Below are 18,043 nucleotides of genomic sequence, written 5' to 3'. Positions count from 1 at the left end.
ATAAAGAGTCCTTAAAGTGAGATCATGGGTTGTGGGAACATCTCAATGGATGAGCAAGTGAGTGTAGTTATCCCCATTTGTTCAAGAGCCTGATAGTTGAGGGGTAGTAACTGTTCTTGAACCTGGTGGTGCGAGTCCTGAGGCTCCTGTACCTCCTTCCTGATGGTTGAGGGGTAGTAACTGTTCCTGAACCTGGTGGGGTAAGTCCTGAGGCTCTTGTACCTTCTACCTGATGGCAGCAGCGAGAAAAGAGCACGGCCTGGGTGGGGGGGGATCTCTGATGATGGATGCTGCTTTCCTACAAGAGCGTTTCATGTCGATGTGCTCAGTGGTGGGGAGGTCTTTACCATGATGTACTGGGTCAAATCCACTATCTTCTGTAGGATTTTTCCATTCAAAGGCATTGGTGTTTCCATACAGGCTGTGATGCAACCATGTATGAGAACACCAATGCCCTTGAACAGAAAATCCTTTCCTTGCCCACAAGAAAATGAATCTCAGGGTTGTATATAGTGACATATCTGTCCTTTCATAATAAATTTACCATGAACTTTCTTGTAGGCATTTATAGGAAACATAGAAAATAAGTGCAGGAGTAGGCCATTCGGCCCTTCGAGCCTGCACTGCCATTCAGTACGATCATGGCTGATCATCCAACTCAGAACCCTGTACCTTCCTTCTCTTCATGCCCCCTGATCCCTTTAGCCACAAGGGCCATATCTAACTCCCCTTTCAAATATAGCCAATGAACTGGCCTCAACTGTGTCCTGTGTCAGAGAATTGCACAGATTCACCACTCTCTGTGTGAAGAAGTTTTTCCTCATCTCGGTCCAAAAAGCCTTCCCCTTTATCCTCAAACTGTGACCCCTCGTTCTGGACTTGCCCAACATCGGGAACAATCTTCCTGCATCTAGCCTGTCCAATCCCTTTGGAATTTTATACATTTCAATAAGATCCCCCCTCAATCTTCTAAATTTCAACGAGTATAGACCTAGTTGATCCAGTCTTTCATCATATGAAAGTCCTGCCATCCCAGGAATCAATCTGGTGAACCTTCTTTGTACTCCCTCTATGGCACGAATGTCTTTCCTCAGATTAGGGGGACCAAAACTGCACACAATACTCCAGGAAAAAGAAATACTATGGAATTTTATGAAAAGCTATACACAAACAATGTAAAATGTGCAAAAAGAAGGTAAACTGTGCCAAAAAAAGTTACTGAGAACATGGGTTGTAAAGAGTATTTGAAAGTGACCCTGTCGGTGGTAGAATCAGTTCAGAGTGTCGAAGAATGAAGTTATCCTCACCAGTTCAGGAGCAGGGTAAGCACAGGAGATTCTGACGACACTGGAAATCCAGAGCGCCAGACACGAAATGTTGGAGGGTCTCAGTCGGTCAGGCAGCATCTATGGAGGTGAATAAACAGTCAGCGTTTCAAGCCGAGATCAGGATGTAGGATAATAACTGCTCCTGAACCTGGTGGTGTGGGACCTAAGGCTTCTAAGGGATGAGGTGCAGACAGGTAACTGGGGTCGAGGTGAGTCTCTTTGTGATTAGTTGCACATCGGAGCAGGTTTAATGCCCTCTTGACCTGTTTTTACATCTTTCTCTTCGCTCTTTTACCCCCAGCTCACACTCTGGATCAATGAGAAGATGCTGACTGCCCAGGATATGTCCTACGACGAGGCTCGGAACCTCCACACCAAGTGGCAGAAACACCAAGCCTTCATGGCCGAGCTCGCCTCCAACAAGGACTGGCTGGACAAGATAGACAAGGTAGCCATTCAGAGAGGGTAATGGGTGTTAGGGTCGAGATACCAAAGGAGGTGTAGGACGCTCCTTTCCTCTGCTGGCCCGCAGGTCGCCCTTGGGCAAGGTGTAGCACCTGCTTAGCCCCCCACCCCGATCAGGGTCTCATGGTGCCATGGGAGCAGGTGATGGATGGTCGTATGAGCAGCAGGTGCAGATCACAAGTCCTGGTTACGCGACCACTGACACCAGGCAGACAATCTCTGAAGTGTATTGATAATAGCTGTGGGGGGTGGGGAGGGTCACCTGTCTTGTAAAGACACACTGGCCCAGAAGAAGGCGATACAAACCGCTTCTGTGGAAAAAATTTGCCAAGAGCAATCATGGTCCTGGGACCATGATCGCCCACGTTAGAGGACACGGCACTTAATGAACGAATGCCGTCCCAAGACGCTCGGTATTGACTGGACAAGATGAGCCCAGTTTAGCCCGACAGCTTGGCGTGTCGGGGTTCAGAGTTCAATCCCAGTGTCCTCTGTAAGGCGTTTGTTCGTCCTCCCTGTGGAATGCAATGGGTTTCCTCTGGGTGCTCCGGTTTCCTCCCACAATCCAAAGACGTACCGGTTAGTAGGTTAATCGGTCATTGTAAATTGTCCTGGGATGAGGCTAGGATTAAATTGGGCAGGGGGTAGCTGGGCGGCCCTGCTCGAAGGGCCAGTAGAACCTATTCCGCTCTGTATCACTAAGGCGGTCGAGGTAACCATTTAGAGAGGCTAATGCTGTCTGAGGACACTCGGTGCATAAATGCTTTAGCCAGGATGTAAACTCCTTCCTGTATGAGTGAACAATTTCTGCTACTTCTATGTTGAAACGACAGAAGGGGTTCTGTAGATGCCAGAAATACAGAGCAACAAACACAATAAGTGCTGGAGGAGCCCAGCAGGTCAAGCAGCATCTATGGAGGGGAAATAAACGGCAGATGCTTTGGGCCGAGACCCTTTGTCAGGACTGGAAAGGAAGGGGGAAGAAGCCAGAGTCAGAAGGGGAGGGGGAGGAGGACAAACTCCTGGTGAAGCCAGATGAGGGGAAAGGAGTGTGGGTGGGGGAGAGGGGGGGGGTGAAGCGAGAACCTGGGAGGGTACAGATGGAAGGGGTATGGGGCTGAAGAAGAATGTGAATCTGATAGGAGAGGAGGGTGGAACGTGGGAGAAAGGGAAGGAGGAGGGGCGCCAGAGGGAGGTAAAGAGGGGAGCCAGTGTGGGGAATGGTAAAAGAGTGAAGGGGTAGGGGGGAAGTTAGAGAAGTTCATCCCATCACAAGTTGGAGGCTACCCAGGCGGAACGTGAGGTGTTGCTCCTCCAACCCGAGAGTGGCCTCGTCGAGGCTGCGGAGGAGGCCGCGGACCGACGAGTCGGAGTGGAAAGTGGAATCAAAGTGAGTGGCCACCAGGAAAACCCCGTCTTTTGCGGCAGACAGAGCAAAGAGCGTTTTATGTTAAACAATCATTATTGAGAATGCTCTGTCAGCCAACAGGTTTGTGTGTAGGTGGAGAGTACGACTCAGAGGCGATCATCCCTAAACCCTCTATTTGCTCAGCAAACAGACTTTAGAAAGAGTGGGAGGAAAAGAAACTGCAGCAATTTTTCCAGGTATAAGCAGGGAACTAGCGACTGTCTGCCTGTCTAGGTATCATATCCAATGCGAACTTTGGTGACCATGGTTTTCCATATAGATCTATCCTTCGTTTTTTGGATGACTTCCATTTCCTCGATGTGTAGCTACCTGGCTATGCTTTTAGACAATAGGCAATAGGTGCAGGAGTAGGCCATTCGGCCCTTCGAGCCAGCACCGCCATTCACTGTGATAGTGGCTGATCATCCACAATCAGTATCCAGTTCCTGCCTTATCCCCATAACCTTTGATTCCGCTATCTTTAAGAGCTCTATCCATCTCTTTTTTGAAAGCATCCAGAGACTTGGCCTCCACAGCCTTCTGGGGCAGAGCATTCCATATATCCACCACTCTCTGGGTGAAAAAGTTTTTCCTCAACTCTGTTCTAAATGGCCTACCCCTTATTCTTAAACTGTGGCCTCTGGTTCTGGACTCACCCATCAGCGGGAACATGCTTCCTGCCTGCAGCGTGTCCAATCCCTTAATAATCTTATATGTTTCAAGAAGATCCCCTCTCAGCCTTCTAAATTCCAGAGTATACAAGCCCAGTCGCTCTAATCTTTTGACATATGACAGTCCCGCCATCCCGGGAATTATCCTTGTGAACCTACGCTGCACTCCCTCAATAGCAAGAATGTCCTTCCTCAAATTTGGAGACCAAAACTGCACACGGTACTCCAGGTGTGGTCTCACCAGGGCCCTGTACAGCTGCAGAAGGACCTCTTTGCTCTTATACTCAATTCCCCTTGTTAAGAAGGCCAGCATGCCTTTAGCTTTTTTTGATGTACATAAGCCGAGGTCTTCCTCTAGGTTTGCTCCCCTCAATCTTTCCAGAGAGTATGAGTTTTTCTAGTTCATCTTTCCGCATGATGTGTCATGAAATAGCGACAGAAAAGAAAAACCCACTGAGTGGAGAATAGTTAATTACAAATTATATGCACTTGGGTGGGTGTAACAATAAATTCATTTGCGACAGTCAGTCATTTTAACCCCAGCAGTGGAGAAAGATTTATAACTGTTAATCATGGACCGAATTAACAGACACTAGGATTGATTAAAGACAATCAACCTGGATTTGTTAAAGGGAAATCGTATTTAACTTGAGAGTGACTAAGTGCTGGCAGAGCTCAGCAGGTCAGGCAGCATCCACGGAAAGGAGCAAACAGTTGACATTTCGGGCTGAAACCCATCTCCAGATGTTGGAAATCCAGAGCCACACACACACACACACACACACTAAATGCCGGAGGAACTCAGCAGGTCAGGCAGCATCTATGGAAAAGAGTAAACAGTGGACGTTTTGGACCGAGACTCTCCATTAGGACTGGAAAAGAAGGGGAACAAAGTCAAAATAATAAGGTAGGGCAGAGGGGTAGGAGTACAAGATAGGTGAGGGGTGACCGAATTGAAAGCTATTGAGTGTTGAAAGGCCTCGAGAGTGGATGTGGAGTGGACTTTTCCTATGGTGGGAGAGTCTAGGACCAGAGGACACAGCCTCAGAATAGAGGGGCGTCCTTTTAGAATGGAGATGAGGAGGAATTTCTTCAGCCAGAGAGTGGTGAATCTGTGGAATTCATCTCCACGGGTGGCTGTGAAGGTCAGGTTATTGGGTGCATTTAAGGCAAAGGTTGATAGATTCTTGACTGGTCAGGGCATGAAGGGATACGAGGAAAAGGCAAGAGATGGGGTTGAGAGGAAAAACGGATCAGCCACGATGAAATGGCAGAGCAGACTCGATGGGCCAAATGGCCTAATTCTGCTCCGATATCTTGTGGTCTTATGAAAGGTAGGTGGGTGAGGCGGGGGGGAGCGGGGGATGATGTGAGAAGCTGATCGTTTTTAATGAGGAAATGTATGTGTTTGCCCATCAAATTTGAAGTTTGTGGGATAAATGGGGCCCAGTTGGAGCAGTTGCTTCTCAGACGATAATTCAAGGGCTCTAAAAACCTCATTAGGTGAGACGTAAAATGCCCCACAGCCAGTATTTCAAGATCTCAAAACCACTGGGGTCAAAGGGACAGCAACAGCATGACCAGAAACTTGACCAAGTGTCAGGTAAAAAAAATAATTGCAGTGAAGAGTTTCTTGAACTGGAAGGAAGTATACAAACGAAATGCCGGAGGAACTCAGTAAGTCAGGCAGCGTCTACGGAAGTGAATAGACGGTCGACGTTTGGGGCCGAGACCCTTCTTCAGGACTGAGAAGGAAAAGGGGGAGGATGCCAGAATAAAAAGACAAGGGGAGGAGAAGGAGGCTATCTGGAAGGTGGTAGGGGAAGCCATCTGGGTGGGAAAGGTCAAGGGCTGGAGAGGAAGGAATCTGATGGGAGAGAAGAGTGGACCATAGGAGAAAGGGAAGGAGGAGGGGGACCCAGGGGGAGCTGATAGGCAGGTGAGTAGGTGGGAATAGAGGAAGGGGTGAGGGAATATGATTTTACCAGAAGAAGTAATTGACATTCATGCCACCAGGTTGGAAGGTACCCAGACAGGATGTAAAGTGTTGCTTCTCCACCCTGAGGTGGTCTCATCTTGTCATGAGAGGAGACCTGAAGAAGGGCCTTGGCCCGAAAAAGTCAGCTTGATGCTGCCTGACTTGATGGCTTCCTGTAGCATTTTGTGTGTGTTGCTTTGGATTTCCAGCAGCTGCAGAGTTTCTTGTGTTGTAGGAAGTATGCAGCACTGTTCCTTGACATTTGGTACCAGGACCACTGCTTTTAATAATGTACGTTAACGACTTGGACTTGGCTGCAAAGGCTCCCGTTTCCGAATCTGCAGCCAGCACAAACTCGGAAGTTTAGCGAACCCAAAGAAAGCCCAGGACAACACACACACACACACACACACGAAGTGCAGGAATAACTCAGCAGGTGAGGCTAGGGTTTAGTGAACTGTAGGGAGGATGGTCAAGTCCTCAAGAGGATGTGGGTAAGAGAATGGATCCTGGGGCAAGTGTTTATCCCTCTACCCGCATCACTTCGCCAACTTTGCCCCTGGTTCACGCATTGGTATTTATGTGGGTATCCCTCTGGTACCCCTCCCTTGAGCACTTATTCAGCTTGGGCATTGCTGAGTGGTCCGCAGTGAGGAACCTGTCTGACTTTGGATCCTTGTGCCCCTGGAACTAGCCCAGCTGAGGGCAGTTGCGATGTCCTGGCTGTGATTATCTCATCCCGATTTTACTGTGGCTAACTCTTGCCTGTCTCTGTTATATGTTCCCTTTACTGGGGAATTAGAAAGAGATAGATAAGATAGAAGTAGGAAAGTTGTTTCCACTGGTAGGTGAGACTAGAACTAGGCAAGATTCAGGGGAGAAGAGTTAGGACGGAGATGAGGAGAAACGGTTTTTCCCAGAGAGTGGTGAATCTGTGCCCAGGGAAGCAGTTGAGGCTTCTTCACTAAATATATTTAAGATACAGTTAGATAGGTTTTTACATAGTAGGGGAGTTAAGGGTTATGGGGAAAAGGCAGGGAGATGGACCTGAGTTTACGGACAGATCAGCCATGATCTTATTGAATGGTGGGGCAGGCTCGATGGGCCGGATGGCCGACTCCTGCTCCTAGTTCTTATGTTCTTATGAGTTTGACACCCCTCCGTTGCGTTAATGGATTTGCAGGTTTGTTAAGTAGCCAGTGACGGACGGGTTGACCTTATTTTGTTCTGCAGGACGGGAAGCAGCTCATATCTGAGAAGCCGGACACCAAGCCCATCGTGGAGGAGAAACTCAGTGACCTCCACAGGCTCTGGGATGAGCTGGAGTCCACGACCAAGACCAAGGCTCAGTGCCTGTTCGACGCCAACCGCACGGAGCTGTTCACGCAGAGCTGCGCGGACCTGGACTTGTGGCTCAACGACCTGGACACACAGCTGCAGTCCGACGACCACGGCAAGGACTTGACCAGTGTCAGCATCCTTCTGAAAAAGCAACAGGTATGCCCTGCAACTCGGGACAGACTGTCCGCGGCAGCTGGGTGAATCAAATAATTTAATGTAGGCTTTTACGAAATTGATGCCACGAGCGCTGCGTGGTAATGTGGCAGGCGGCTCTGTGGCGTAGCGGTTAGCGTGACGTTTTACCGTGCCAGGGTTAGGGATTCAGATCCTGCCCAATGTCTGTAAGGAGTTTGTACGTTCTCCCCATGACCACATGCGCTTCCTCCGGAGGCTCCGGATTTCTCCCACATTCCAAAGACGTATGTGTTAGTAAGTTGTGGGAACGCTGTGTTGGCACCGGAAGCACAGTGGCACTTGCGGGCCGCCCCCAGCGCGTGCTCAGACCGTGTTGGTTGTTGCTGTATGTTTCGATGTACAGTATTGTGCAAAAGTCGTAAGCTCGGGGGGGCTTAAGACTTTTACACGGTACTCTGGTAATTTTATGCATTGCACGGTACTGCTACCACAAAAAAAATCAAATTTCATGACGTATATGAGTGATGATAAACCTGATTCTGATATAGGTCTGTATTGTGGACTGAGAGTGGGAAGGGGGCAGGGAGAGGGGAATCATGTTTGGGAGGAGGGGGAGGGAGTGGGAAGCACCAGAGAGACATTCTGTAATGATCAGTAAAGCAATTGTTTGGAATCAGATGACCTTGCCTGGTGTCCCAGAGCTGGGTGTGTCTGTCTCCCCCTCTGTCACTCTTTCTCTGCCAGCTGTCCCACACCCCTCCCACAGCTCTCCACCCTCGCCATTCCCAAAGTCCTTTTCCTCCCACCAGATTTGCAAACTCACTCTCCGCTCCGCATCGACAGATACAATACTGTGCAGAAGTCTTGCCTAAGACTTTTACACAGTGCTGTACATGTAACAAATAAAGCTAATCTAATCTGGAAATTAGAAACAGATTGAGAGAAGACTAATCGAGAGAAGTCTTTAACTGGTTAAATCGCCCAACCCAAAATTTGATTTCCAGGCCCTTACAAGGGAGGAAATAGCATAGGCTGTGCGGTAAGGCAATAAGTGTGGTATTGAATTAATGGAGGATGACCTATGTGGTGTTTTTTCTTAAACGGTGTGGACCAAGTAAGTGCAGGCCAGTCAATTAAACATCTGTCATGGGAAAATTATTGGAGAGCAGTGTTGGATCCCTGTTTATTTTCTGATCCTTAGGATTCTTCTGGGAATCAAAAATGGCGAGCAATCTTAATTCCAAGATCTCAGTTTACTTTAGAGTGCCAACAAGCATACAAATACTAAGCAAACTAATTAAGGAGCTGAGAAACAATGCTAAGAGGGGAATTAATGCTAAGGGGTGGAAGACAAAGGAATAAAAGATGGTGCTTCTGAAAGATCTATCACTTTTATAGATAAGATAGGGAAAATTCCATAGATAGCAATTAATTAGTTAATAGCCTGCATGATTAAAACAAATACATCGCGTGGGTAATGTGCTAATACATAGCCAACGAAAAATGAGAAAGGTGATAAACCGTTAGTTTAGCTGCTGCTGTGAGTGTGAGAAATACAGGAGTTGGTTAAAAAGTACAAATCTTTTAAAAAGTGAGATTTTAAAAAGACAGTGGTTTCCAACAGCACAAGTCAGAATTTAGAGATCCTCCACGAGGTTAGTCCTTGCCCTTTTCAAAAGGGAGAGACTTGACTCCTCAGAGGTTTTTCCGTTCACAGCAAAGGCTCAATGCTGTTGGCTGAACTAATAGTATTAATTTGACGTAAGGTTTTCTTGCAGATGATCCCTGAGAACACCCCAGCATGAATATGATAGGATACAACAGGGTCTTTTAAGAGCCTCTTAGATAGGTACATGGAGCTTAGAAAAATAGAGGGCTCTGCAGTAGGGAAATTCTAGGCAGTTTCTAGAGTAGGTTACGTGGTTAGCACAACATTGTACGCCGAAGGGCCTGTAACGATTTCTATGTTCTATGAATATGATCAGCAAACGTCACCTTTATCAATGCCGCCGACAAGAACTTCTTAAAATGTCATTTCTCACAATGTCAGGCAATCGTAGTTATATCCTTCTATACCAGGAGTCCATGGACCCCTTGCTTAACAATATTGGTCCATGCCATAAAGAAGGTTGGGAACCCCTATTCTAAATGTATATGTTAGTATAGAACTTAGAACAGTATAGATCCTTTGGCCCTCAACATTGTGCTGACCCTTTAACCTACTCCACAATCAATCTCTTTCTACGAGTCTGTGGTGGCCAGTGCGATCATGTTTGCTGTTGTGTGCTGGGGCAGCAGGCTGAGGGTAGCAGACACCAACAGAATCAACAAACTCATTGGTAAGGCCAGTGATGTTGTGGGGTTGGAACTGGACTCTCTGACCGTGGTGTCTGAAAAGAGGATGCTGTCTAAGTTGCATGCCATCTTGGACAATGTCTCCCATCCACTACATAATGTACTGGTTGGGCACAGGAGTACATTCAGCCAGAGACTCATTCCACCGAGATGCAACACAGAGCGTCATAGGAAGTCATTCCTGCCTGTGGCCATCAAACTTTACAACTCCTCCCTTGGAGGGTCAGACACCCTGAGCCAATAGGCTGGTCCTGGACTTATTTCATAATTTACTGGCATAATTTACATATTGCTATTTAATTATTTATGGTGCAACTGTAACGAAAACCAATTTCCCCCGGGATCAATAAAGTATGACTATGACTATCTCACCCTTCCCTCCCACATAGCCCTCCAGTTTTCTTTCACACAAGTGTCTATCTAAGGGTCTCTGAAATGTCCCTAATTTATTTGCCTCTGCCTCTACCCCTGACCAGCAGAAGGATTAACCCTGCATCCACCCAGTTAACAATCCTGCCATTAGAATCAGTTTCTCCTTTACATGGCTAATGTCCTTTAAAACTCTGAACCTCTGTTAATTCTCCCCAACATCTTTTGTCTGGACTGAACACACTCAGCTCTGACTGCGTCTGCTTCCATGATCTCCTGGGTTACATGGGCTTTGTCACGTTTATCAACACAGAGGAGCACATTACTACAAGGAAGGGGATGTGGTGGCACTTAGGTTAGATTAGGAGGACACGCAGTCCTCTTTTATTGTCATTTAGTAATGGATGTATTAAGAAATGATACAATGTTCCTCCAGTGTGATATCACAGAAACACAGGACAAACCAAGACTGAAAAACTGACAAAAACCACATAATTATAACATATAGTTACAACAGTGCAAACAATACCATAATTTGATAGAAGAACAGACCATGGGCACGGTAAAAAAAAAAGACTCAAAGTCTCTCGAAAGTCCCAACATCTCACGCAGACGGTAGAAGGAAGAAAACTCTCCCTGCCATGAGCTTCCAGCGCCGCAAACTTGCTGATGCAGCATCCTGGAAGCACCCGACCGCAGTCCGACTCTCTGTCTGAAAACTTTGAGCCTCCGACACCGAGCACCATCTCTGCCGAGCGCTTCGACCCCAACCCGGCCGCCAGCAACAGGCAAAGCCGAGGATTTGGGGCCTTCCCTCCGGAGATTCTCGATCGCACAGTAGCAGGGGCAGCAAACCGGGCATTACAGTCTGTTGAGACAATTAGGTTGTTTCAGCTGATGCCCTGCATGTAGGAAGTCATAAATCTCATGGTTCTGTCTGTGTAAAAGCTTTATCTCTGACATCCATCCTATGCTTGCTTCCAAACACCTAAAAGTTATACCTCTTTGTATTTGCCATTTGCACCCTGGGGTGGGGTGGGGGGGGAAGTCTCTGACTGTCCACTCGACCAATGCCTCTTATCATCTTGTATATCTTCATGAAGTCACTGTTCATCATCCTCCTCTCCAAAGAGAAAAGTCAATCTTTCTTCATAAATCTCCTCTGCACCCTCTCTAAAGCTTCCTGATCCTTCCAATCACGATGAACCTGATTCTGATAGGAGTCTCTGTTGTGGATCGAGAGTGGGAAGGGGGGCAAGGAGAGAGGAATCATAGTTGGGGGGAAAAAGGGAAGGAAGAGGGGAGGGAGCGGGAGGCACCAGAGAGACATTCTGTAATGATCAATAAACCAATTGTTTGGAATCAAGTTACCTTGCCTGGTGTCTCAGGGCTGGGTGTGTCTGCACCCGCGCCACTTCCCTACCCAGCATTCCTTCTCTGCCACCTGTCTCACATCTCTCCACGCACTGTTCCCAAAATCGTTTGCTCCCGCCTTATTTTCAGATTCGCTGTCTGCTCCACGTTGAGAAATACGGTACTATGCAAAAGCCTTAGGCAGCTAGAACTGAACACGGTTCTCCAAGTCTGGTCTAGCCAGAGTTTTCTACAGCTGCAACATTGCCTCATTTTGTTTTCTCTGGTTTCCCTCGTGCACTGGTAGACAGGTGTTACTGGCACGTTGACCTAGAAGTGCCAAATTACCACTTCTGTTGGGACAAATCCAGAGAATGGAAAATGAGCTGTGACAGAAGCATGTTAAACCTGTTTGCACATGGAAACTCACTGCTATTGGACTTGCAGAGTTGGCATGTACAGGATTTGTTGTGCCAACCGGCAGTGCTAAAAGCGTTTTATTACAGCAATACAAAGGTTTCTTCCCCACCTCTTGAGAATGGAATTTAATATCGAAATGAGGAGATGCTATTCTTTATGCAAACAGCAGGAATTCTGCAGATGCTGGAAATTCAAGCAACACACATAAAAGTTGCTGCTGAACACAGCAGGCCAGGCAGCATCTCCGGGAAGAGGTGCAGTCGACGTTTCAGGCCGAGACCCTTCGTCAGGACTAACGAAGGACTAACGTTAGTCCTGACGAAGGGTCTCGGCCTGAAACGTCGACTGCACCTCTTCCTGGAGATGCTGCCTGGCCTGCTGCGTTTACCAGCAACTTTTATGTGTGATGCTATTCTTTGCAAGGGGCAATGTTCACACACGGAGGCGGGTCGTATCGGGATTTCAATCGAAGTACGTTTATTATCAGAGTATGTCTAAATTATACGACCTTGAGACTCATCTGCTTACTGGCAGCCACAAGGCAAGAAACCTGAAAGAACTCTAATTTAAAAAAAAGACTAACACCCAATACGAGGGGGGGGGGGACAGAAATCGTGTAAACAATAAAAGCAAGCGACAGCATTAGAACGAAATTGTGTCCATTGACACAAAGCCCAGAGCAGGCCCTCAGCCTCATTTCATCACACAGCGGGGCAGATCACCACGAAGCTTGCAGGCATGAAATCTGGAGCAGTCTCCCAGCCTCAGTGCTGCGGAGAGAGGAGAAAATGCCACGGGAAATTTAATCAGTTATTCTAAAATACAAATAATCCACAATATTCACAGTCATAGAGCTGTCCTGCAGGAGAACAGGTTCTTCGGACTAACTCACCCAGGTAGACCCAAGTTGCCTAACTGAGTTACTCCCATTTGCCTGCATTTGTCAACGGTGAAAAGTCAGAATCAGGCATAGGTCGTGAAGATTGTTAACTTTTGCAGCAGCAGTACAATGCCGTACATAATAGAAAAGAGGGAAAAAAAACACGAATTACAGCAGATATATGTATTAAATAGTTAAATTAAGTAGTACAAAAAAATAAATTAAAAAAAAAAGTAGTCAGGTAATGTTCATGGGTTAAATGCCCATTCAGGAATCAGATGGCAGAGGGGAAGAAGCTGTTCCTGAGTCGCTGAGTGTGTGTCTTCAGGCTCTTGCACCTCCTTCTTGATGGTAGCAATGAGAACAAGGTATGACCTGGGTGATGGGGGTCGTTAATGATGGACGCCGCCTTTTTGAGGCACCGCTCCTTGAAGATGTCCTGGATACGACAGAGGCTAGTACCTATGATGAAGCTGACTGAGCTTACAACTCTGTACAGTTTATTTTGATCCTGTGCTGTAGTACCTCTTCCCCCTGTACCAGACGATGATGCGGCCAGACAGAATGCTCCCAACGGTACATATATAGAAATTTGCGAGTGTCTTTGGCGACGTCCCAAATCTCCTCAAACTCCTAATGAACTGTAGCTGCTGTCATGCCTTCTTTGTAGATACGTCGGTATGTTGGATCCAGGTTAAATCCTCACAGATACTGTCACTAAGCATCCTGAGCTCACCTTGAAAGTGTGGAGTTGTAACGATTCTTCAAATGTTCTGCAGTTCAAAAACCATGTGTCTGAAACATGAGCGTGGTCAATGGATTGTCGTATTTTTTCTACAACCCTGTTTCTCGTTTTATTTATCTAGAAGTTGGAATGTTTTCTGTCATTCATTCTTGGGTTTTTTTTCTCTGTTTCGTGGGTGTCTGTGAAGAGTAAGAATTTCAGGTTGTATACTGTATACATTCTCTGATACTAAATTTAGATTAGATTAAATTATGAGAACACTCAGTCCTCTTTTTATTGTCAATTAGAAATGCATACATGCATTAAGAAATGATACTATGTTTCTCCGGAGTGATATCACAGAAAACAGGACAGACCAAAGACTAACACTGACAGAACCACATAATTATAACGTATATTTACAGCAGTGCAAAGCAATACCATGATTTGATGAAGAACAAACCATGGGCACGGTAAAGATAATCTCAAAGTCCCCGAGTCGATCGACTCCCGAGTCCCTGATAGCAGGCAGCAAAAGGGAGAAACTCCCTGCCATAAACCTCCAGGCACTGACAACTGCCGATGCCTTGGAAGCATCCGACCACAGCCGACACTGAGTCCATCCGTCCGAAAACTTCGAGCTTCCGACCAGTCTCTCCGATACAGCCTCCCGAGCGCCATCCTCTGCCGAGTGCCTTCGACCTCGCCCCGGCCGTTGAAACACGCAAAGCCGAGGATTTCAGGGCCTTCTGCTCCGGAGATTCCGGTTACCACACAGTAGCAGCGGCAGCAAAGCGGGCATTGAGATACAACATCGGTAACCACAAAGACCACAAAACAAAGGAGCAGAAGTCGGCCATTCGGCCCATCGAGTCTGCTCCGCCAGTTTTTCATGAGCTGATCCATTCTCCCATTTAGTCCCGCTCCCCCGCCTTCTCACCATAACCTTTGATGCCCTGGCTACTCAGATACCTATCAATCTCTGCCTTAAATACACCCAATGACTTGGCCTCCACTGCTGCCCGTGGCAACAAATTCCATAGATTCACCACCCTCTTTTCTCGCATTTCTGTTCTGAATGGGCACCCTTCAATCCTTAAGCCGTGCCCTCTCGTAACAGGCCCTTCCGACCCAGAAAACCGCGCTGCCCCGTAACACCCATGTGAGCAATTAATTTACTCATCCATATGCCTTTGGAATGTGGGAGGAAACCGAAGCACCTGGGGGAAATCCATGGGGAGAATGGACAAACTCCTGACGGACAGCAGCAGGAATTGAACCCAGGTTGCCTCTAATATAAAGCATTGTGCTAACCGTGCTGCCTCAAATCCCTTTCCGTGTATTTATTTACTTAGCGAGATGCAGCGCGAAATAGGCCCTCCCAGCCCTTCAAGCCGCGCCACCCGGCAATCCCCGATTCAACTCTCGGCTAATTACAACGACCAATTAACCTACCAACTGCTACATCTTCGGAGTGGGGGAGGAAACCGGAGCACCCGGGGGTGGGGGAGGAAACCCACGCGGTCTCGGGGAGAACGTGTGTACCCCTTACAGACAGCGGTGGGAATTGAGCTCGGTCCACCACCGCTTTAATGGCGTTGCACTGACCGCTACGCTACCATGTCACCCCGCTTTAAGCCGTTCACTCCAAAAAATGACTCGTGTTAACCTCTGAATTAATTTGCACCGCGTCAAAACTTACTCTGACCACTTCAAATTTTACTGGTTTGTAGTTTTGCTTTCAGTTTGTTTTGCTCTAATTATTTTTCAAAAATGGGCATCTTAATTGGCAAATGCATCAAATTTTGTGTTGTGTAATAAAGAATTGCAATCCAGTTGGTCATGACAAAAAGTTATAATTGCACATTCAGTGACGTCCAGCTCCATCTGCAACTCCAGGACTTTTCACCTGGGGTATCACTCATGTCATTGAGTAGTATCACACTTAAAAGTTGCTGGTGAACGCAGCAGGCCAGGCAGTATCTATAGGAAGAGGTACAGTCGACGTTTCGGGCCGAGACCCTTCATCAGGCTCATTGAGTAGTATATTCAGTTGTGTGTCCGCATCCAGTCAAACCACACACAGTCTCCACATTTTCACTGGTTCAGTGGTTCAATTTAACATCAGAAAATGTATACAGTATACAACCTGAAATTCTTACTCTTCGCAGACATCCACGAAACAGGCAGAAAAAAACCCCCAAAGAATGAATGACAGAAAAACATTGGAGCCTTAAAGCCACCCTCCCCTTCCCACACACAATCGGCCATTTTAAAAGCAAGATTCTTAAGTCATAGTCATACTTTATTAATCCTGGGGGAAATTGGTTTTCGTTACAGTTGCACCATAAATAATAAATAGTAATAGAACCATAAATAGTTAAATAGTAATATGTAAATTATGAAATAAGTCCAGGACCAGCCTATTGGCTCAGGGTGTCTGACCCTCCAAGGGAGGAGTTGTAAAGTTTGATGGCCACAGGCAGGAATGACTTCCTATGACGCTCTGTTCTGCATCTCGGTGGAATGAGTCTCTGGCTGAATGTACTCCTGTGCCCAACCAGTACATTATGTAGTGGATGGGAGACATTGACCAAGATAGCATGCAACTTAGACAGCATACAACAGGAATTCTGCAGATGCTGGAAATTCAAGCAACACACATCAAAGTTGCTGGTGAACGCAGCAGGCCAGGCAGCATCTCTAGGAAGAGGTACAGTTGACGTTTCAGGCCGAGACCCTTTGTCAGGACTAACTGAAGGAAGAGCTAGTAAGAGATTTGAAAGTGGGAGGCGGAGGGGGAGATCCAAAATGATAGGAGAAGACAGGAGGGGGAGGGATGGAGCCAAGAGCTGGACAGGTGATGGGCAAAGGGGATACGAGAGGATCATGGGACAGGAGGCCCAGGGAGAAAGACAAGGGGATGGGGAACCCAGAGGATGGGCAAGGGGTATAGTCAGAGGGACAGAGGGAGAAAAAGGAGAGTGAGAGAAAGAATGTGTGTCTGCCTCCCCCTCGTACCCCATCCGTTATTTATTTTTACGCACACGTTCTTTCTCTCACTCTCCTTTTTCTCCCTCTGTCTCTCTGACTGTACCCCTTGCCCATCCTCTGGGTTCCCCCCAACCCCTTGTCTTTCTCCCCGGACCTCCTGTCCCATGATCCTCTCGTATCCCCTTTGCCTATCACCTGTCCAGCTCTTGGCTCCATCCCTCCCCCTCCTGTCTTTTCCTATCATTTCGGATCTCCCCCTCCCCCTCCCACTTTCAAATCTCTTACTAGCTCTTCCTTCAGTTAGTCCTGACGAAGGGTCTCGGCCTGAAACGTCGACTGTACCTCTCCCTAGAGATGCTGCCTGGCCTACTGCGTTCACCAGCAACTTCAATGTGTGTTGTTTGTAACTTAGCATCCTCTTTTCAGACACCACCGTCAGAGAGTCCAGTTCCATACCCACAACATCACTGGCCTTACGAATGAGTTTGTTGATTCTTTTGGTGTCTGCTACCCTCAGCCTGCTGCCCCAGCACACAACAGCAAACATGATAGCACTAGCCACCACAGACTCGTAGAACATCCTCAGCATCGTCCGACAGATGTTAAAGGACCTCAGTCTCCTCAGGAAATAGAGACGGCTCTGACCCTTCTTGTAGACAGCCTCAGTGTCCTTTGACCGGTCCAGTTTATTGTCAATTCGTATCCCCAGGTATTTGTAATCCTCCACCATGTCCACACTGACCCCCTGGATGGAAACAGGGGTCACCGGTACCTTAGCTCTCCTCAGGTCTACCACCAGCTCCTTAGTCTTTTTCACATTAAGCTGCAGATAATTCTGCTCACACCATGTGACAAAGTTTCCTACCGTAGCCATGTACTCAGCCTCATCTCCCTTGCTGATGCATCCAACTATGGCAGAGTCATCCGAAAACTTCTGAAGATGACAAGACTCTGTGCAGTAGTTGAAGTCCGAGGTGTAAATGGTGAAGAGAAAGGGAGACAAGACAGTCCCCTGTGGAGCCCCAGTGCTACTGATCACTCTGTCGGACACACAGTGTTGCAAGCACACGTACTGTGGTCTGTCAGTCAGGTAATCAAGAATCCATGACACCAGGAAAGCATCCACCTGCATCGCTGTCAGCTTCTCCCCCAGCAGAGCAGGGCAGATGGTGTTGAACGCACTGGAGAAGTCAAAAAACATGACCCTCACAGTGCTCGCTGGCTTGTCCAGGTGGGCGTAGACACGGTTCAGCAGGTAGACGCTAGATACGCAAGTGTGGAGCGAGCTGTTGCCATGTAGCTGGTTCCCCCTCTCCAGGCATCTGATGAACCCAAAGGGACGGCAGAGACTGATACAGTTTGGTACAAGCAGCATCACATGAGTTGCCAGTCAACACTGAACTCAATGTTGGACTGCCTTAGGGACCCCAGCTCCAAATTTTTCTCTCAGGGTTTACTCCCTAAGTGTTCCTCATGACTGGGTAGAGCCACAAGGCAGCGGAGGTTTGAGATCAGAGTTTTCCTTCTAGATGAGCTGACAAGCCCCATCTGCCCGGAGCAACTGGTTTTAAGGTGCCAGTGACCCACCTTTGCCCCTTCTCCAGTCAGTAGAAATGGTTCCG

At 47.5% G+C, this 18,043-nt stretch overlaps 1 protein-coding gene across 9 annotated transcripts in view; it reads left to right on the top strand.

Moving 5' to 3' along the window:
- LOC134339548 (spectrin beta chain, non-erythrocytic 1-like) overlaps positions 1 to 18,043 on the top strand; it is a 509,093-nt gene that overhangs the window by 430,864 nt on the left and 60,186 nt on the right. For all 9 annotated transcript variants that reach the window (XM_063036164.1, XM_063036163.1, XM_063036170.1 and 6 more), the window contains 2 exons: positions 1,630 to 1,776; positions 7,084 to 7,347. In XM_063036164.1, the coding sequence (XP_062892234.1) occupies positions 1,630 to 1,776; positions 7,084 to 7,347 (411 nt within the window). The remainder of the gene's footprint in view (positions 1 to 1,629; positions 1,777 to 7,083; positions 7,348 to 18,043) is intronic.

Source organism: Mobula hypostoma, chromosome 30 (genome assembly GCF_963921235.1).
Source record: "Mobula hypostoma chromosome 30, sMobHyp1.1, whole genome shotgun sequence".
Taxonomy (NCBI): Eukaryota; Metazoa; Chordata; class Chondrichthyes; order Myliobatiformes; family Myliobatidae; genus Mobula; species Mobula hypostoma.
This window is presented reverse-complemented; position numbering and strand designations above follow the sequence as displayed.